The sequence below is a fragment of the Falco biarmicus genome, chromosome 5 (assembly GCF_023638135.1).
Source record: "Falco biarmicus isolate bFalBia1 chromosome 5, bFalBia1.pri, whole genome shotgun sequence".
Taxonomy (NCBI): domain Eukaryota; kingdom Metazoa; phylum Chordata; class Aves; order Falconiformes; family Falconidae; genus Falco; species Falco biarmicus.
Genome location: NC_079292.1, coordinates 48,691,378 through 48,710,869, shown reverse-complemented (window position 1 = coordinate 48,710,869; position 19,492 = coordinate 48,691,378). Strand labels below are relative to the sequence as shown.

At 44.1% G+C, this 19,492-nt stretch overlaps 1 protein-coding gene across 1 annotated transcript; it reads right to left on the bottom strand.

Annotated features, from left to right (window-relative positions):
• Positions 1 to 14,172: 14,172 nt before the first annotated feature.
• BTG1 (BTG anti-proliferation factor 1) lies at positions 14,173 to 17,069 on the bottom strand. The gene is made up of 2 exons (XM_056340412.1): positions 16,664 to 17,069; positions 14,173 to 15,456 (listed from the first exon to the last, which is right to left on the bottom strand). The coding sequence occupies exons 1-2, from the start codon at positions 16,809 to 16,811 to the stop codon at positions 15,092 to 15,094; spliced, it is 513 nt and encodes a 170-aa protein (XP_056196387.1). The 5' UTR covers positions 16,812 to 17,069; the 3' UTR covers positions 14,173 to 15,091.
• Between the last annotated feature and the right edge of the window lie 2,423 nt (positions 17,070 to 19,492).

Genomic DNA, 19,492 nt, shown 5'->3' with positions numbered 1-19,492 from the left:
TTACAAGAACTTGGATTTGTTCAATAGTGATTGACAAAATATGAGAACAAGGTTGGTCCAGGTAGAAGACAAAAGCTTCTCATCCATTTAGGCTTCTTGCCTGGATTTGCGCTTAAGCAAAAAGAAACCAAACATGAGTTCTGTAACTGCTGAAGTAAGAAATATATGCCACAGCTGAGACAGCTGGATTACCTGTGCTGCTCTCCTGTCCCCTACAGCTGACCATACTGTGTTTTGGTCAACATATGCAAAATGCTACTGCTTTTCAAGCACATCTGTTGAACTTACATATTCCTTGCTTGGGGGACCCTCTCCTCCTACAAGTTAGAGCACAATTTCCTTTTTTATTTCTCTTCGCTAATGTACTTATGAAAATAAAAGACAAGACCAAGCTTCCGTCTTTCAATACTGTGGTCCATTCTGAAATATTGTACTTATCACAGCGAGGGCCAAAAGCCACAAGGAATCTGATGCAAGTAAGTAATTTGCCTCCATGAAGTGGCAACTGATGCTCTGCACCTGTGAGATGCATTTGGGACTTTAATATGTGTTTAAACATGCATTGAAGCAACTGTGTCTTGTAGACATTCAGTTACTTTTCCTATATAAACTCTGGGCATATTTTTGTTTCCCTTTTGTATTTACCTTATCCTCAGTTCACTAAACAGGTAGCTCAAAATGATAACATAAGCAAAAAACAAGCATCAAAGCAATGAAAATGTTATTTTTGAATGGTAACAACTTCAACAGTAGTATCAGAGAAGCAGGAAAAGCACCTTTGCTTTTCAGATTCCTTGAGCACCTCTCTCCTTCCTCCAGGCTTCCTATGCCAGTTCAGGTGAACATACAAAAGACTTCATTTTCACATTACTATCTGTATGCTACTTTATGTCTGCCCAGAGCAGAAGTTTTCTGCCATTCCTTTACTTCCATAGTAATAGAGGGCTTGCTTACACCCAGAAAAGTGAAGCAACACCAAGTATTTTAAAAGGCATAGTTTAAAGGTATCTATAGATTGTTTAATCATGCAACCTTTCTAAAGAATCAGAGCTGAAAACATAGTGATCCTTGAAAACAAAGGAAGTGTCTCTAAACGTGTACGCCTCATTGATGTTAATGGAAGGAGGGTTCTTCCCCTCTAAGAAAAAGATTCCTAAATGCTCTTATAGAATATATAAGAGGGGTGGGTCTTTTTGTCAGGGCAGCTGCATAAGGCACAGCTTGGGAAGAAGGTACAAAAACATCTGCACACCTTTAATGAATCTTAGACCCATATACAAAGAATGAACTACCAAGACGGCATGGTATGGCCAGTTACAGCTCAGGGAATGCAGGGAAAAGTTAGAAAATGGCCAAAATATAGAAGCTTACATATTTGTAGACTCAGAGTTTAAGGACAAAAAAAAAAAAAAAAGGTTAATAAGCTAATATTTTTTATTAACTGCTCTACTGATTTAACCTCATATAGCACAGGCTTCCACATTTCATCCAGTTTTTCTAATAACAAACCTACTAACTTATGTTTAACCTAAATATACCTTCCAGAAAGTCACATGGTCTTGATTTGCAGCCATCAGGAAATAGGGCCCTTGGTTCCTTTGGTGGGCTGTTTGAAGGTCAGACCCTCTTTGTGACAAATGTGTAATGTACAACCAAAAAAATGCCTGGATTCAGGCATTTCCCAAACTTCTCATTAGCTCCCTCTCCATAAGGCTGTAGGGTTCTTGGTCACCCAGTATTTGATGCTGGGAAGTTCCTTCAGGCTTTTAACTGGCTTCTCAGTCCTGTCCTTTTGATATGCTAACCAGGACAGAGAGCTAAGGAACTCTTTCAACCCTCATGTCATTCTCATGGCACCTCTATGCTCTCTCCCCATTTTCTGAAGTCCTTACACCAACATTGACACCAACACAATAAGTAGTTTCCTAGCATTCGCCATGCCACATTTCAAAGAAAATCAGACCTTTCCTTCCCCCAATTGTTAGACACCCAAGGGTCTCACTTTCTGCCCTAACATTGTGCTATTAGCTGTTACTCTTCCTCATCTGCCAAGCCGCAAATTCATTCTAGCCACTGGACATAGCTTCCATAGCTTCCCATCGCATAGACAGAGGACCTGTATTTCTCACTCCTAAGTGAAAGAATGACTTTGAATATGTTTCAATAAGGTCAAATATAACATAAATGGACTGCTTGTCAAGCAATATAGATTACTCGGTATCAGCACTTTATTGTCCTTTTTTGCTCCTCCAAACTGCGGCATATAGGCATTTTAAGAGCAGAGATTTTATATGGATTTTCAAAACGCTAATGAAAATCCTTAACAGCACTTTTGCAGTGCTGGTCCCTGCAGAACTTGACTGGAAACATTTCCATTCAGTGATGAGTCTCCATTGACGGTCTTTCTGAGAACAGGCAGTTCTACTCCATTTATTGTGTTCTGTGATACGTTACACAGTTCTTAACAAAGCTATTATGACTGGAAAAAACATCCAAACAAATGAAAGCTCTATATGTTGGAGCACCAAGGGACAAATCTTCTTCTCTCTGAAATCAAGTAGAGCCTGGGAATGTTCTTTGTTGAGAGCAGACTCAATCTAAAAAAAATTAAGCCACAACTCACTCCTAGATTGCTGCATGCACAGAGGAAATCCATTTGCAGCGAACAACAGCATCTTTCCCTCTAATCCACGGTAACAATAACCTATTCTGTGTAATCTGAATGGCATTATCGACTCAAAAAGTTTTTAGTGGATTTAACTAAAACAGTCTGCTAGCATTCACAAGTATAGACAGCAAGCCAATACCGAATAGCAACTTTGAAAAACAAAACAAAGCAAAACAAAATAAGCCACATTTTTTTTTTATTTCTAAGTGTGTTTATTTACAAGTGGGATGAATTCACTCCATGACCATATTAATGGATCACCATGCAAAAAGTATGATATAGCAAGGTTTTGTGCAGCCACTGAATATCTAAACATTCAGCTGAAAGGTGATTTTTAAATACCATTGTGCAATAAAATGCACAGTGCAAGATAAAAACAGATCCGCTTGTACCATTTAAAGGAAACACGTAAAAAACTTGTGAGAAACAATGAAAGCCAGCAGGTTTGTGTGCTACTGTGAAGATGAGCCCACTGCCTGTTCCTTTTCACTGTCGTTGATCTTAGAAGTTTTAGCCAGGCTGATAAACAGCAATAGGAGGCAGCCTTATTTACAACACATTAAACAAAAGATAAAGTGGAGTTCGGTGCACCATCTAAAAAAGGGACACCTCTAAAAGTGTTATCTATTGCTCTCTGCTCCTTTAGTGACCTGGCTGCATTTCCCTGTCATGAGTAAGCATCTTCCATGCTGTGAGACAGCCCTGTTCCACATGATGCCAATTCAATATGACCATCCTCCTAGTTTCATGGAGCAGAAAGAAAACAAGCCCTTTAGGAGAGTGTTAGCAGTCTCCTAAAGTAGGAGAACATATGGGCATACCCTGTCGCTTCCAAAACTTCCTTCACTATTTCATAACAATGATGTTAGAGTTGCCCTGGCTCCCCAGCTGCCCTTCTGGATTTCAGAGCCCCAAAGCCTGGCAGCAGCATACCCTTCTTCTGCAGAAGTGGATGTCTGAGAAGACAAAGACAGCGATAATCTGGAACTGCGTAAGAATAATCAGTTTTAAATTCTGATTGTTTATGGTTAACTGTTGACACCTCCACCAGCGGGTTACAAAAAGTAAACAGGCATGTGATCTTCAGCTACTACATAAAAGTAATGCCATTTTATTCCCATAAGATCTCCCAAGAAGCCAGCAGTAGTACTGGGAAAAATACTCCAATGCCGCAAGCAGTCTTTGCAAGACTGCAGAGTGCTGCCGGCAGCACCTATCACCCAGTGGGGTTCGACTGAGAAAAGCAACCACGTTAAACTGACAGGCACTCCTCGGGATGCAGTGAGAGTACATCCTTTGCACGTTGGCAGCCACTATCAGACAATGCTTTCCTATTCCTCTGGGCCTGCAATGCCACCTGAAAAAAGCAGAGACACTGTCCACCCTGTGATTCCTCAAACTGTTTGCTGCCAGCCTGATACTCCTGCCCAAACCCCACACAGCTGAACTGGGGCTACACCCCACCTGGCAGAGCTACACCCACAACAGCTGCCACCCAAGAGCAGGGGTCCAGCTGGGTCCCACACACAACCTGGGGCTGCTGCCTGGCAGCTAGAGCAAAACCAGCCTACTCTGGTGTGTTTTACATGTAAACTTGATGTAGCTAACAAAAAAACACGGGTCTGTTTAAGTCCTGTTAGAGCACTCTTTGCTCAAGGAACCTGCACTTAAAATGTCCAGTCTTATGCTTAGCGAGCTTAACTTGATTAGCAATTACATTGACATCAATCCAAAGTGAATCCAGTGCTTTCAAACAAGCCATTTTACTTTGACACTAAACGACAGAATGTGGCCTCTTGTGTTTGGGAACCGACTTTTGAAAACTGAGAGCAGCATGAGATGAGGACAGAAATATTTATTTCTTCTTTATATCAAGAAAATAATTCATGTAAATACGCATGTAGTACAAAATTCCCTGGGGAAAAGTGTGAATGCCCACAGGCACAGAGCATGGGAAGCTGCGATGGGATGAACCAACCCCTTGCAACTTCCTAGAAATAAGTTTTCACCATTCCAACTACAGGAGTACATGTTCCTGAAATTCAGGAAACTTACTGCTAATGATTGCTCTAAGGTACGGCAATTCTAGTGGATTTCAAAATGAACATGTGAGCAGAGTAAGCTATTCTTCATTTGAGGTGTTAGGAGTTAATAAAATAGTTACAATATACTGCAAGTTAAAGCACATTAAACAATCAAATGTAGGACCATTCAGAAGGAGCAGGTGAGACTCACCAGACTAGATGGAGTCACTGATATCTCAGCAAGCTCCCTCTGTATATGAAGAAGAGAAGCTGGTGCTTATTCTAGAGCACATCCCCTCTAGGCTAGCACACTGAAATCACTTTGAGGATTTTCCCATGAAGTGTCTGTTTCTCTTCATCAGCCATCAGGAAAGGCTAAGAAAGATATGAGACTTAGGTGTGGAGAAGACTGGAAAGAACTAATATCGGGAGAGAGAAACCAACAGGCCACAGAGAGACATTCTCAGCTGGATCCAGGGCCAAGAGGTAACAAGCCTCCTGGAAGTATTTTCTTCACCTGTGGATCAGTCTCTCCAACTCCTGATAAAAAGCAACCAAATTAATTCCAACTCAAACAGATGGCACCTATGTCACAGTTCAGAAAAGGACATTTGTTCATGGCTTGAGCATTGTGTAATGAGACTTAACATGCCTTAACTTCAGACTTTCATTTGACTTTCCACCCTTCAGTTTCTCCAGTTCCCTCCTCTCATTGCCATTTCTCCAAAGGGTAGAACTTTGGGTAAGAAGGCTAAATGTAAGAGTTCTTCCCACATTTCCAGGCCAAAGGACACTGGGTGCCTTCCTCCTTCAGTTGTGTCCACCACTTTTTGCATAAATACTACACAATAATCATTTAACCATACCAAGCTATTTGCAGAAGCTTCTCACACATTTTATGCCACCCCAATCTCTTCTTTCATGGCAATAATTTAGGTTCTTGTATATTTGCATGGATGTACCTCTACATACATGCAGCATGTAAGCAACCAAACTGTTAAATATTTTAAGTACCCTGACCATTCTCAAGAAGTGAGGCAGCGTGCAGCTCTCACGTGAGGCAGAGGGACAGCCACCCAACTGCAGTTACCTCTTCCTGAAAAATTTCCAGTGAAAAGGGTTCTTTCTTTAGAAATCCTTAGCCAAAAAGGCCTTCTTGCAGTTCATATTACACCCCACCACCACCGATAGAGCAACTGCCTTCTACACCACTGCAGCTCCCCTGGACGCTGATCTTATGTTATCTGCAGCCCAGGCTGGATCCACACTGCCTACAGCTACATCTGGAAAGCAGGCCGCCGAGAAAATAATCACTTGAGAACCTAATTCCAGCAAATCAGCACTGCCATTTATCTTGGACTTGAGCAATACATAGTAACAGTGGAGGCAGTCAAACACATACCAAACTGAAAGACCATGAAGATGAGGGATAAGATTATCGACTGAATTCTGAATGTGCAAAGTCAGTTTCCCAAAGTACCGCCGCCATGCTACCTAATGGGCAGGTAGTGTGAAGGCTGCAGAGCAGCACCCCACGTTCCTGTAGGTGTCTTAAAAGCAGCTGTACAATGCTTCTAAGGTTTCTAGCAATCACATGTTTAGTTCACAAGCAAAATTTGCCAGGCTTATTAGCATAGAAGCCTGGGGCAATGAGGTTTAGAATAAATGGGAACTTTCAAATATACACAAGAAAGAGGTAAGCTAAATTAAAAGCTTGTTGGTTCCCCCTACCCCCCGTAAATTCTCTCATTTGTCCTCAAGGACAGCATATAAATGTGTGCATTACAGCCCATATGATCAGACACTCTCTCAAGAGCTATAAACAATGGGACTATGAGTCATTATTAGGCTGGAATTACATTCAGTTCTTTCCCACTGACTCACCATATGGATTATTTGTCTGGTCTTTTGCTCTCTCTGCTTCCTCCTCTCCCCCCCAGATCATCCATGACCCCTTCCCGAAACTGCAGCATGACTCTGTTTGCTTCGCACGTCCCAGCCCTTGCAGCCAGGTGACAACAGCAGCCTGCAGGGCTCACACATACAGGCGATGAACTCACCACGTCCCTGACACCCCCAGCCGTGTGCCAGAGGCTGCCAGCTCCCCAGCAGATGTGACAGCAGCACCAGGCTCCCACTGTGTCTTGGGCATTGTGGTCTGACATGACACAAATCTACCAACCCTAACAACTTAGCTAATTTTAAGCAAGAGTCAGAAAAGCCTTTTCTGCTGCCCCACCTACCAGGATGGCAATTTCTGGCAAAGTGGAGGAAGGAGTGGGCTTGGATATATACACATCTTAACCTGCTGCAGCTAGGTCAGACATAGCAATACATCAAAGCTTTCATCTTTCATTTAAAAGAAAAAGGTAAAAGCTAGTTCCTAGGCTTCACAGTTGTAGAAAAAAATGTGTTGAAGTTACGACTTCCAAATCTTCAAAGGCAGATTGTAAATAAAAAATGCTGACATTTATTGCTTTTAAGCAAATCACATACTGGAGTGTGACTCATTAACATTGGAACTGGCAAGCACCGAAGCAATCATGTTGAGAATGAGATCATGATGCAGTAGGTGTGCAGCATTCTCTTTTCAGTCTATTCACTATCTCTATCCTACAGTAATAAAGAGGAAAGTTTCTTTTCAGTCAATAATATTTTAATGTGCTTTCCAGTGCCTATGGAAATAATAAAAAACACATTTCTGCTTCACTGAGAAAGCTTTTGACACATACTTGATCTCATAAAATACTGAAGGGCATATGACGCATTCACATGAATAAGTCAAAAGGTTTCATGGTACTCGTAACGGTACAATTAGGAAAGTGCAAAGGCTGGGGTCTTAGATTTTAAAAGTGCACATCACATTAGAACTCCAGTCTTCCTCGTATTGATTGTAAACTACTTACAAAGGGATGCTCCTGTAGATAGGAGGGGGTATACAAAAACAGGCAAGAAAAGGAAATCAGCGTATTCGTACTGCATAATTAGTTATGTGGTAACATCAGTTTGATAGTTTAGGAGACGTTTTGTATACATATCGGCTTGGTGTGGAATGAACTTTCACATCAGTAGACTCTACAAATAGCTATTTCAAATTTGAATGACGCCCACATATTTTTCTACGGAATAATCGCAGAAACTCTCACTTTCAGTATTCAGAGGCAGTGTCCTCCTGTCTATGATGAAGGACTTGACAATTCTGCAAGCAACAATCTTTGAAGATAGTCATAGGAACATTTGGATAAACAATCAAGCAGATATATCTGTTCAGCTGTCCTTCTGAAAAGTACTTTGATATCTGCAACATGTTTTTCTCAGTTATATTACAAAAGCCTCACTCATGTTAAAATATATCCAGACAACAAATGAAGTATGATAAATATCATCAAAATTTAGAGTCTGGTACCTTCATCACACAGAAACAGATCCTTTACAAACATGGAACTAAATTTATCATTCGCTTTAATGTCATCATGATTCAGACTGATATTGCCATTTCCACTGCCTTATTTTTTCCCTACCAATCTGAAGTCTAAAAACAGAATGACCTTATCCTGACTGCAAGCTGGGGAGTTAAACAATAGCCTGTAAATGACAAAGGAAGCAAGCGGTTAAGTGTTAAAAAAGAGATTATTATAATACAAGCTAAATTTAGAGGTGGAACTGCAAAGGTTAGTTAGGATCACTAGTATAACTTTATAGCATTAGGAGTATCACACAGGCAGCTTGGTTTTCTTTTGCAATTATGATACAGTGTCTTCCACACTAGTAAACAAATTTCTGATTTATGTACTGTAGAATGTGAATGTTACCAGACAGAAGCAACTGTTCTGGTGCAGCCATCTAGGGAAGGGTGTTAGGCTCAACCAAAATGGATCTTTTGCTGATTGTGCAGACAACTGCTTACCAGAAATTAGAGAAATCCCTCTCCCGCGTTATAAAGTATTAGAATGAATATACAATTGAGATTCTAAAAGTATCTTAGCTGTATTTCATTTCAGCCTGGTGTGAAGTTGATTAAAATGTTGCATATATTCTGCAATTGCTTTAAAACTCTACAGTAAATCTTGAAAATCTGCTCCACTGATTAGCAAATTGAGTTAAGCTGCAAAGTCACATCCAGAAAATTGAAAGAGAAAAATAGGAATACATGTTCCTGTTAATACCAACATATTAAGCCACAAAAAGTGAATGAGAAGGATAATTTTCCCCCATCTACGTGAACTTAACAATCTTCAGAACACCTGCAGTGACCTGCAAATTAAATCACAGCAAGCAGGGACTTCATTATGACCCACTGAAAAAGACTCTAATAATTAAATATGTGTGTGTATATTTATACAATAAATTTACATATATGCCCCAGCGTATATACAAATAAAACTTGGTTTAAACTTTAATGCATGGAAGGAATGTTGTCTTCCAGTATTATTCTTAAAGGACAAGAAACTTGTTAATTAACCTGTGGCCAGCAGAAGTCCAAAGACACTAATTATTACATGTTCTCAGATTAGAAAAAGCAGTAATAATTGAATTTTATAGAACACAGAACAGCCAGGGCACACTCGGAATTTCTTAATTGCAGCCAATGTCAGCAGATGATACTACTGATACTAGAAATCTGTCTTTAAGTTGATCTTGGAGTTAGAAGCTATATCCAAGCCTTAGTTCCATGTTATAGCCCTTTAGGTAAGTGTTGCTGTCTGGAACCCTACCGTGAAAGCTGGGCAGCATCCCCAGCCCTCCCCCTGTTGTTGGGCACTTTAGACACTTCTGCTCTTCGCATACATTCAAGGCTGCTCCAAGAACACTGAAGTTCTCCTCCCTTGTGTTCCTTACAATGCTAACAGAGTCATTTCTTTATCGTTTTATTCAGTTACATAATCAGCACATAAAACAATCACACCGGTTTTTACAGTGCCCCAGAGAAACCGCTAAGCTAGAGGCCGTTTCCTGATATCCGAGAGGTAAAAGCATCAAATAAAGGTACACTTCTCAAGAAAACTTGAAAACGTTGTTGCAAACCTTGATGAGGCGCTGAGTAGCTGATCACAGGAATTACAAGGTAAAGATAGTTGCCTCTGCAAAAACATACTCGACATTCTCTCAGCCTGGGATTTCTCATCCAGTATCATCTCATCCCTATTTCCCTTCCTCTTGTGTTGTCATGGGTCACTTCCAGTAGAGAAAACCTCAGAACTTAAGGATGCAGCATTTTACTTGTTTTTCTTAGTTGCAAGTCATTTCTCCTTGCCAGCCTTGCAGTCACAGAACTGGGCACTACAAGGGCAAGTTTCTGCTGTCACGCGTGCAGCATTACTGCTCGTGTGGATTTCTTCCCAGCAGCTGGGAGGAAATGTTCCTTCTTGTTTGGACAAAAATATCAAATGGTTAGGAAATAAAGAGTTAGGAAAAGCTGTATACAAGATTCATGCTTGAGAAACACAAGGGCATAGAAGACTTGGCCACTAAGAAAATTCCACTGGACATTAAATTACAATAATTCAGATCTGTTCATTTATGGCAAGTCAGCCATTTTACTGTTGACCTACTTTGTATCAGCAATAATTTGTCACAGTGCATTCTCCAACTGCTACTGAAAGAAAGGTTGAAACCATACATTAAGAGCACAGTGTCAAAGCAATTGATGTTAATTATACCCTGCAATTCCTATGTGGATGAAATTGTCACTGCTAACCATTAATACAGCATTTACTGTCTAAGCCCAGCTTGCTCTACCAACCCTTGAAAGCCACTGAATTAACACACTGCTTCACAATGTTCACATCGGAATGTAAATCTGAAACATGTAAAAATAACCTCTGCTATTACACCAAGAATGTGTAAATATACATTCCTTTTTAGGAGAGCTATTTATCTCCCGTCTATGTAAGTTTCACTCTTTAAACTAAAAACAGCTTTAATGTTGTTCAGTCAAGTGGCAGCTCTTGCCAATATAAACTATTTCCCCTAAAAATGATGTCATCAAGTAGAGGAAACTTTGGAAAATAGAGTGCTACTTGATTTATGGAAATTCAGAAATAAGCTTTACATAGATACACAAAAAAGAAAAGCAGCAATGTTCTTCATTTTATTCACTACTAACCTGCACAATAACAAGAGAACATATTCTCCCAGCATAAGCAAGCAAGGTTAACTGGGACACCTTATGCGTATTTAGGGCTCATGTTCAGTGACATCTGCTTAACTTGGTGACAGGAATGTTTACAAGCATCAGCACAAACCAACCACTCCAGGAGCATTAACTAGATTCTTCATGGTTTGCACATCAGTAAACTGTTTTGTAAGGCCCTACTGTTGCGGTACAGTTCCCCCTGCTTTTAAATCACCTCTGAAGCTACTCTTTTATCCATTTAAACTGAAGGCATTCAAGAGCATACAGGCTTTAGCAATATTTAGCCTTCAGAGCTGTCATCACACAAAACAGCACAACTTGATCTTCTGATCCAAGAAGACTCTTTTTAGCGATGAATAGGAGAGACTTTTTTCATCCTATGAACTGATTCAATATGAGATACAACAAAAGTAGAAGCTGGTGATGGTATTTTCACATCAGAAGAGTGCCTCACGTAGGTTATTTCCAATTTCTCACATAGACCGATAAAACAAACCAATAAGAAAATCCCATGGTGCGATGAGGCCCGTCATACACAATCTACCCAAAATCTTTGCAGAGTCAGCAGAAAAGTAGAAAACTAAAATCAGCATTATTAGTATTTGAACGAAAGCCTTCACATCTCTAATCAGACTTAAGCATGGCCTTAAGATCAAGAAAAAGAGCGTGGTCTGAATGACTGCTTAAGCCAGACGTACGTCTCCAGAATAAGCAGGAAAAAACCTACACAACTACAAAGAGAACAGAACAGAGATTCTTACAGGGTACATGTAAGTCTGTATAGGACGAGCATCATTACCGAACACGAAATACAAAAGCAAATTTGAGTGCATAGGACCTGATGCCACATACAGCATAATGGGGGAACATGCTGTGAGAAGAGGAAACATTTGCTCACCTGGCAAAATGACTAGAAGGCAATTTGTACATTTTATAAAGACAGTCACTAAATGGTCAACAAGTCTTAGCAGACTGGTCCGTCAGTCTAAGAGCCGTAACGTTCAAGCTGTGTATGACTGAGCCTGCCCTCAGAACACCAACAGAACAACAGGATTATTCAGTGCTTCACAAGGAAAGAAGTCCAACTAGAAAGAAGTCCAACTAATTTAACTAACGTGCACTGGGCAAGCAGGTCTCGAATGTGCTCTCTCATCTCTAATACCTATGTTAAAATAAAAGACTTGCTGGTTTCACAATGGCTCCTGAAATGAAATTGAAAGGTGGCAAGCATTTAAGTTAGTGCATTGTTTGTTCTACCTGCACCAAAACACAGGATTGGCAACAGCCTCCACTTAGAGACACACTCCATTTCTCTCAGGAGTCCTTCCTGTGCCCCGCTGCCACAGTATACTAAGTACCTTCAAAATGAGACAAGGGCACATTGTGTGCACATTGGGGTATGTTTAAATTCCAGCTGGAAGAAATCCCAACAACTCTGAGGACACAGGTTGCACCAATTACTCGTTACAGCTGCAGTTAAAAATTATGCCATGAATGAAAGCACCCTACCATAAAAGGACTGAAATATTAACCATCTAAGGGAGCAGGCTCATTCCTGGTTCAGCATCACATGCCAGCCTCACAGATGGAATACTTGCTGCCTTGCAAAGCTATGCTTATCAGAAAGAAAGTACTGACAGCTGATGCTTTCATAATGTGCATAACTCATTGTCAAAGACGAAACATACAGCTACCCTTTCTGCTGCTGTTCTTACTGTGCAGCAGAAAAGACTATAGGCAACACCAAGATACACCAAGCATAGCTCAGTCAGCAGGAAGCTTCATGAAAGTTTAATATAGCTTTACAGGAAGCCAAGCTCAATGTTTTTCTTTCTATTCAGATACACTTATGCTGTCTGTGGACATGTAATGCAATAGAAATGTCTTTGAGTACTCCTCCTGCTTGAATAAACCTCTTGCTTACAGACTTAACTTGAAAGCATCATATTAAAAGCAGTAGAATCTTTAAGGTATCAAGATATGAGCCTAAATTTTGACTCTACATCACAAGCTAACACCTTGTTAAAGGAAGTGCATTCTGAACCTTTAGTAACAGATCTGTTATTGCCAGTTCCAGATACTGAGCAAACTCTTTTAAAGTTCACTGCTTCACGAGCACTTACGCTTCCACCAGCCTGCGCCAGAAAGTCATAGTGCTGGAGGAGCCTTAACAATTTAAAGCACTGATGTTGACATACATATGCAGATAATGGTAAAAATGGTATTCGTAAAGCTAAACTTTGAGAAAACCAGTGGGAAAGAAAACCTAGACAGTTCAGTCTTATGTTTTGCTTATCTATAATCAGTTATATTACAGACCAGAAGACTGAAAGACTTTAACTGGAGATAGGACACATTACTATTACCACATTGTAAAGGCTCATAGGGGAGCAGCAGCTGCCACAATGCGTGGCAAGCCTGAAGCTCAGTTCCATCCACAGCTAGCAAGTTTAGGTGGCAAGTAATGATTATTTTCCTTCAGAGCAGCAGCAGCTCTCAACTGACCAAGTTGGGTAGGCCTTTTATTAAACACTCACAGAACAAAGTACACAGGAGATAAGGAATGGAAAGTTCTTGAGTTTTACTCCAGCACTTTAACAAGTGCAAATAAAGTGGTAAGGAATTTCTCTCAAGTGTAACTAACCACTGTGCTGTATACAAATGGCATTAGTGTGGTGCTTAAGTGAATCACATCTCCACATCATTCATTAACTTTGAATACACATATAAGTATGGGCTTCTCACTTTGCCTCAGCCAGCCTTTTAAGTTTGGGAAAAAAGATCTACATACCTTTTGTTGAATCCCATCTTAATGATTTTTAAAGTGAAAGTCTTGCATCTGAAGAAAGCAAAAGGCGAGCAACCTTTTCTGTAGAGTGCTTAACCTGCTCTTAAGGCTAAGGGACACTTGTCCCAGGAACTCTTATGGAGCAGGGAATCCATCAGGGAAGAACTGAGAACTTGTGAGCAAGTAGGTCAAAATGGACATTTAGGTCTGCTATATCCTTCATCAGGAAGCCAAGTAAACTTTAATCCTCTGGATTTATTCAAGTCATCTTTGGTGGATGTTATTTCTGTACCTTTTCCTCATATCCTGGAATTATGGGGCCTGGAGTTATTTCCACATTGACTGACTTTAAAAGGTTTAAAGTGACATGTACATCATTGTGTTTCCCTATACTTCCCAAGCATCTATGTATGAGGTCTTCGTTAATCCACGTCTGCACCAAGTGTTCCCTAGCATCAGGGTGCCATTGACATTAAGCCTTTATAGTACCTATTTCATCTCTACTGTGAGACAAAAATAGTTTAACTGATCCTATGTAATCACGACAAGAGATTAATTAAAATGCCAAGATAGGAAACAATTTATTATAGAGAGAAGAAAAATTTCTCATCCAAAATATAGAAATCTGTACAACTTTGCCACAATCAATATACATGAACTGTACAAATTTACACCAGTTCATAATTTACCAAATAAAAGATGACTAACAAAGTTCACAAAATAGATGGTGGTTTGTGGAAAAGACTTTTACCCAATTAAGAACAAGGAAATTACAAACCAGACCTCCACTTTCTAAAAATAAGAAGTTTACTCAATCTTAGAAAACTACAAGCTAGCAAATGTACAGATAGCTGGCTGGTGCTAACACCACAGTTCAGACAGTGTCTTTATATGGTCTTTTTAAAGCCTGTTGCCATGGCAGATTCTGATCACTTGCTACTTCTGAGGCCAATGTAAAGATCTGACCATTTCCCCAGGTCATACTTACTAGTTTATCTTATGTACATTTATACATATTTGTAAGTGCTAGGTAAAAGTCTGAAAAATAAGATTTCCAGTACTATGGTGTTCATAACAATAAGTCTTGTTACTGAGCTGCCAAAAATGCTAATAATAAATGTAATAGTGCAAATTTACTCTGCAAGACCTACTGCAGAGAATCACTTTATAAATACAGATTGGGGTTGAAAATTGGTGTAGAAATTAAGTAAGATGTCTGGGAGAAACTGACCCTTCCTAAATCTTCTTCACTCCCTAGCAAGTTGCGATCATTTTGACTCACAGGCTATTAAATCACTGAAAGGTACTGTCCAAACTATGGCACTGTCACTTTAAAGTATACCACTCTAACGTGTGCCAGATCTTCACAGCTGTGACATGGTTTAAATTCCATAATCCATCCCCAGAGGTGCCCACCCAAAGTAAAAACCAAATTTATCCATCCATTTTAAGGTGATCCATCCACAGACTATATCTTAACCTGATACAGTCATCATATTGTAGCTTTTGGAAGGGCTAGTTCTGCCCAAGAGAAGTTCCTCCTTACAGCTTATTCTGCTGTCTACCATTTGCACGTTGGTGTTATTTTGGCTACCTCCTGCTGGTGCAGCTTCATACAGCACACAGATTGAGCCATCCTCTCCAATACGGTAAGACACTTCATACGGGTCAACCCATAGAGTGAGTTCGCTCGGAAGAAGCTGGAACAGTTCCTGACTGCTCAATCCAATACGCTGTGCTGCCTGTCCAATGAGAGGATCCATTTTATGGTTGATCCGGATACATCGGTAACCTGATCCCTTGCACGGCTTTTCTGGGAACCAGTGGTGTTTATAATGTTCTATAAAACAAAGAAAAAAGATTATCCTCCTTAATTCTGTATTCAAAAAGATGCGCAGTGATCATTGTTCTCTTGCAAATTTCACACCTCAACAATGTTCAAAAGCTTATTACTTTAGCATCCAGTGACCTGAAAAGCCATTAGAGCCTTTATTTTTGCTGACTGCTTGCCGAAGTGCAGTGCCCCTTGGGAACTACTTGCATACAAAGTTACTGTTCAGTGCCACCATATACAGTGAACAGTGTTCGCCATCTGAAAGGAGTGAAACGCAACTTCCTGCCACTCACAGAAACGAATATAAAAATACAGAACCGATTATATACATAGCAGAAAAACTCAAGGGTCTCATAACTCCACGAAGCAAAAAAGCAAAAAAAAACCCCACACCTTTCCAGCACTCTCTTGAGATCACCCCCCCGTGCTTAGCTCCTCACACTCTTGAGAGCACACAAAAATAACTAGGGAAGGAGCCGGGCTGTGTTTACACGCAGACTCAAGGCGTATTTCCCCACTGCTCTTCCCAGCCCGATTTCCAGGGCGGAATACAGGCAACTTCACTTACCTTTGGAGTTTTATCCCCCCCCAAAACCCGACCGTTCCGAGGCTACGTGTAGCCACCATCAAGCGCACTGGGACTACAGGGTCGGGGTTAAAAAACCCGCAGGGCAGCGAAGAAACGCTCGGCATTTGATCCTAACTGGGGCTGTCGGGTGGCCATGAGATGCTTCCAGAAGAAAGGGGAACCGAGACTCATCGTCCGTCGCTGAATTTTACTTGACACAAAAAGCAACTTCGGGGGGTTTTCCCCTTCTGGAAACCGGGCGGTCTGAGCCCTTGGAGCGGAGCCCGACGTCGGCCTGCTCCGAAACCTTTATTTGGGGAGCCGGGGGGGCTGCCTGCGCGACGCCCGAGCCCCTTTTGTTCACAGCCCTCTCCAGCCGCCCCCGCCCCGGGCCGGCTCGGCGCGGAGAGTCCCCGGCGGGGCCAGCCCCGGCCGCGGAGCCCCGCTCGGCCCCCGCACCTGCCCCTGCAGAGGGGCCGCTCCGCTCCCCTCCTCCCATTCCGCCGCCCCGGCCACGGAGCTGCCGCGGTCGGAGGTGCCGCCCACATCCCGCCGACCCGGGCTGGCGGCCCCGCGGCCGAGGGGCAGCGCGGCTCCCCGGCCGGAGCGGGGGAGCGGCTCCCGCCGCGCCCGCACCGCCCTCACCTGCCAGCAGCTCCTGCAGGCTCTGGCTGAAGGTCTGCAGCTGCCGCTCGTTCATCAGCCCCTTGGTCCGCAAGAACTTGGAGATGAAGGCCACGGCCGCGGCGATCTCGCGCATCATGCTGGCCCGGGTGTACAGGGCGGGATGCATGGAGGCGGCGGCGGGCGGTAGCCAGCTCCCCGGGGCGGCCGGCGCTGGGACGGGACGGGGCGCGGGGCGAGCGGAGCGGGACGGGGCGCGGGGGCGGCGCGTCTCTAACTAGGAGAGGAGCGGGCGGCGGAGCCCAGATCACATCCCGGGGGCGGCAGCCTCCGCCTCCTCTTCCTGCGGCAGGGGGGCGGCGGCAGCAGCAGCGGCGGCCGCGGCAGCGCACACCGCATTTCCTGCTGCGAGGGGCGAAGGGAGCTGCCGGCCGACGGCCGCCTCTTATAGCCCCGGCGGGCGGAACTGGCGTCAGGGCGCAGGGGGCGCGCCGCCGCCAATCGAGCGATCGCACCATGATGACGGCGGGCGGAGGGGCGGGGCCGGGAAACGGGGGGGGTGACGTAATCGATTGTAAACAAATAGAGCCGGGGCGCGCGGCGGGGTGTGGGGGCGCGCGCCGGGCTCGGGGCTGCGCGTCGCGCAAGTGCTTCCGCGCGAGTCGGCCCGCGCTGCGGGGACAGGGGGGGTCCCGGCCCGCCCCGCCCCAGGAGCTGGGCGGGAGGCGGCAGCGCGGAGCAGAGCAGGGGGACGCCGGTGGGGTGCGGTGCGGTGCGGTGCGGTGCATCCCCGCGCAGGTCCCGCCTGAAGGACCCCGGCGCGGGCAGGGTGAGGCCGCGCTGGGCGGCGGCACGGCCGGGCTGCCCGCCCGCCTGCGCGGAGCCCGTAAACGGCGCGGCTGCCGTGCTCCGCGGCCGTGTGGGCACGGCGGCGCGCTGTCGCTGGGGGGGCGGGCGGCAGCCGTGTGCTGTATCTGGGGAGAGCAGAGCCACGTCAGCGGCGGGGGCGGGGGGACGGCAGAGGCCGCCCGAGCCGGGGGGGGCCGCGGGAGCGCGCCGGCGGGGGAGCTGCGCTCCTCGCTGGGCACGGCGGCTGTGAGCGGGGCGTGCTCGGGCATGTCTCCCCGCGCCAGGCCACGCAGGGCTGCGGGAAGGTCCCTGTGGCCAGCAGAGGTGACGTGGCTTTTCCCTCTGTCTCTTCTCTCGGAGCCCCGGGGTGCCCTAGCGGGAGCGCTCCCGCACCCGGCGCCCCGGGGGTCCTGAGGGTGGCTCTGTCGTCACGTGTGTCTGCCGTGGCCTTGAGGCATCGGGGTCTCCGGGCAGGGGCCCCCCACACGAAGGGACAGCCCTGTCCCCGTGCAGCTGGGGCCACCAAGCCCCCGGGCACCCACCAAGGACGGGCAGGTCGGCGGGGCCAGTGCGTGCTCGCTCCGTGCGGGCACCCCAGAAATACGACTTGTAGCCCCCCCGTGCACCTCGCGCACGCTGCCCCTGGGGCTGTACAGTTCTCCCAGCTTTTGTATCGCTTGCCTTGAAATAGGAAAAATCCAAAGCGGACAGAAGGACTGATGTGTATTACTCTGTGAGCGATGGCCAAGCAGAGTGTAAAGCCTAAAGCCTCCCAATGCCATATATCTCCCTTTATGGAAAACCAAAGGGGAGATGAAAGAAGCAGCAGAAGGCCTTTTTTGTTTTCCCCTCTTTTTTCTTTTCTTTTTTTTTTTTTTTTTTTTTTTAGGAGAAAAAAAAAAACCACCCAAGTGTAGCTGCTTGGATAGAAAACTCATTCTTCTCCTAGGGTATATGCCCTGCCCCTTATGCAAAGCTGCAAATGAAATACAGCCTGGTATTTACATGTACAGTTCTTCCAGTCAAAGATCAGAAATTGGACCATTAAAGGCACAATAATAACACGCAATTAAATCCTAAGATTTTTTTCTCAGTAAAAATAATTCAGTAATGGAAGATACAAAAATACACGCGTGAAATAATTTGAATAAGAAATGAAAGTACACCATTTTTGCTTGTCTGGTAGAGATGTAGCTGGATAGTGCATTTGGTCTTTTCTCTGCACTCTGGATCTACTGTCTTAGACTCTCAGCCTCAAGAGACACTCAGATTGACTCTATACACAAGGGAGATCTGCAAACCACCTTCAACAGATAATCCTGAGAGCTCACACTCACAGCTTTGCTGCAAAATGAAAATGTTGGTGTGGGGTTTAGAGCACAGTCTCTGAAAGTCTTCCCCCCCCACAAACCTCTGAGTATTACGTTAGTGATCATGAGCTGTCCCCTCTGTCCTGTGAGGCAGGAGGAGCTGCCAACTTGGCCCCTCCTCTGTGTTGCTCCATAGGTGCCGGCCTTTCTTCTCCCAGCATATGTGAGGTCTATCCAGAGCTGCCATTTCTGCTTTGTTCATGGGGTGGGATTTGCTGTTCTTCTTCAAACCTTGAAGCAGCAGCTGCTTCTCTTCTTTGCAACAAGGAAAATACCGCTTCTCTAGTGCAAAATCGATGTTGTTCTCAAGAGTATTGCAATTACACCGAAATAACTACTGGAAATACTTCAATAAAAGGGAGTATGATGTTTGCCACCTTTGCTTGGACCTGAGCTTTATCTGGCCCGGTTTCTCATCTCTCCTGCTTAGTGCCAGCCAGAATCAAATACTCAGAAAGAGTTTTAGGAACTGCCAAGTAGATAGGTCGTGTTACATAGTAGCACCCAAAAGCATGAGGTTTAAAAAGCTTTCTTCGGCTTGCTACAGCAGTAGCTGTTATGGACAGCAAGGCTGTTCAGTTCAGATCTGAATCACCCCCTTTGAACTGTACTGAAGAACATAAACGTAACA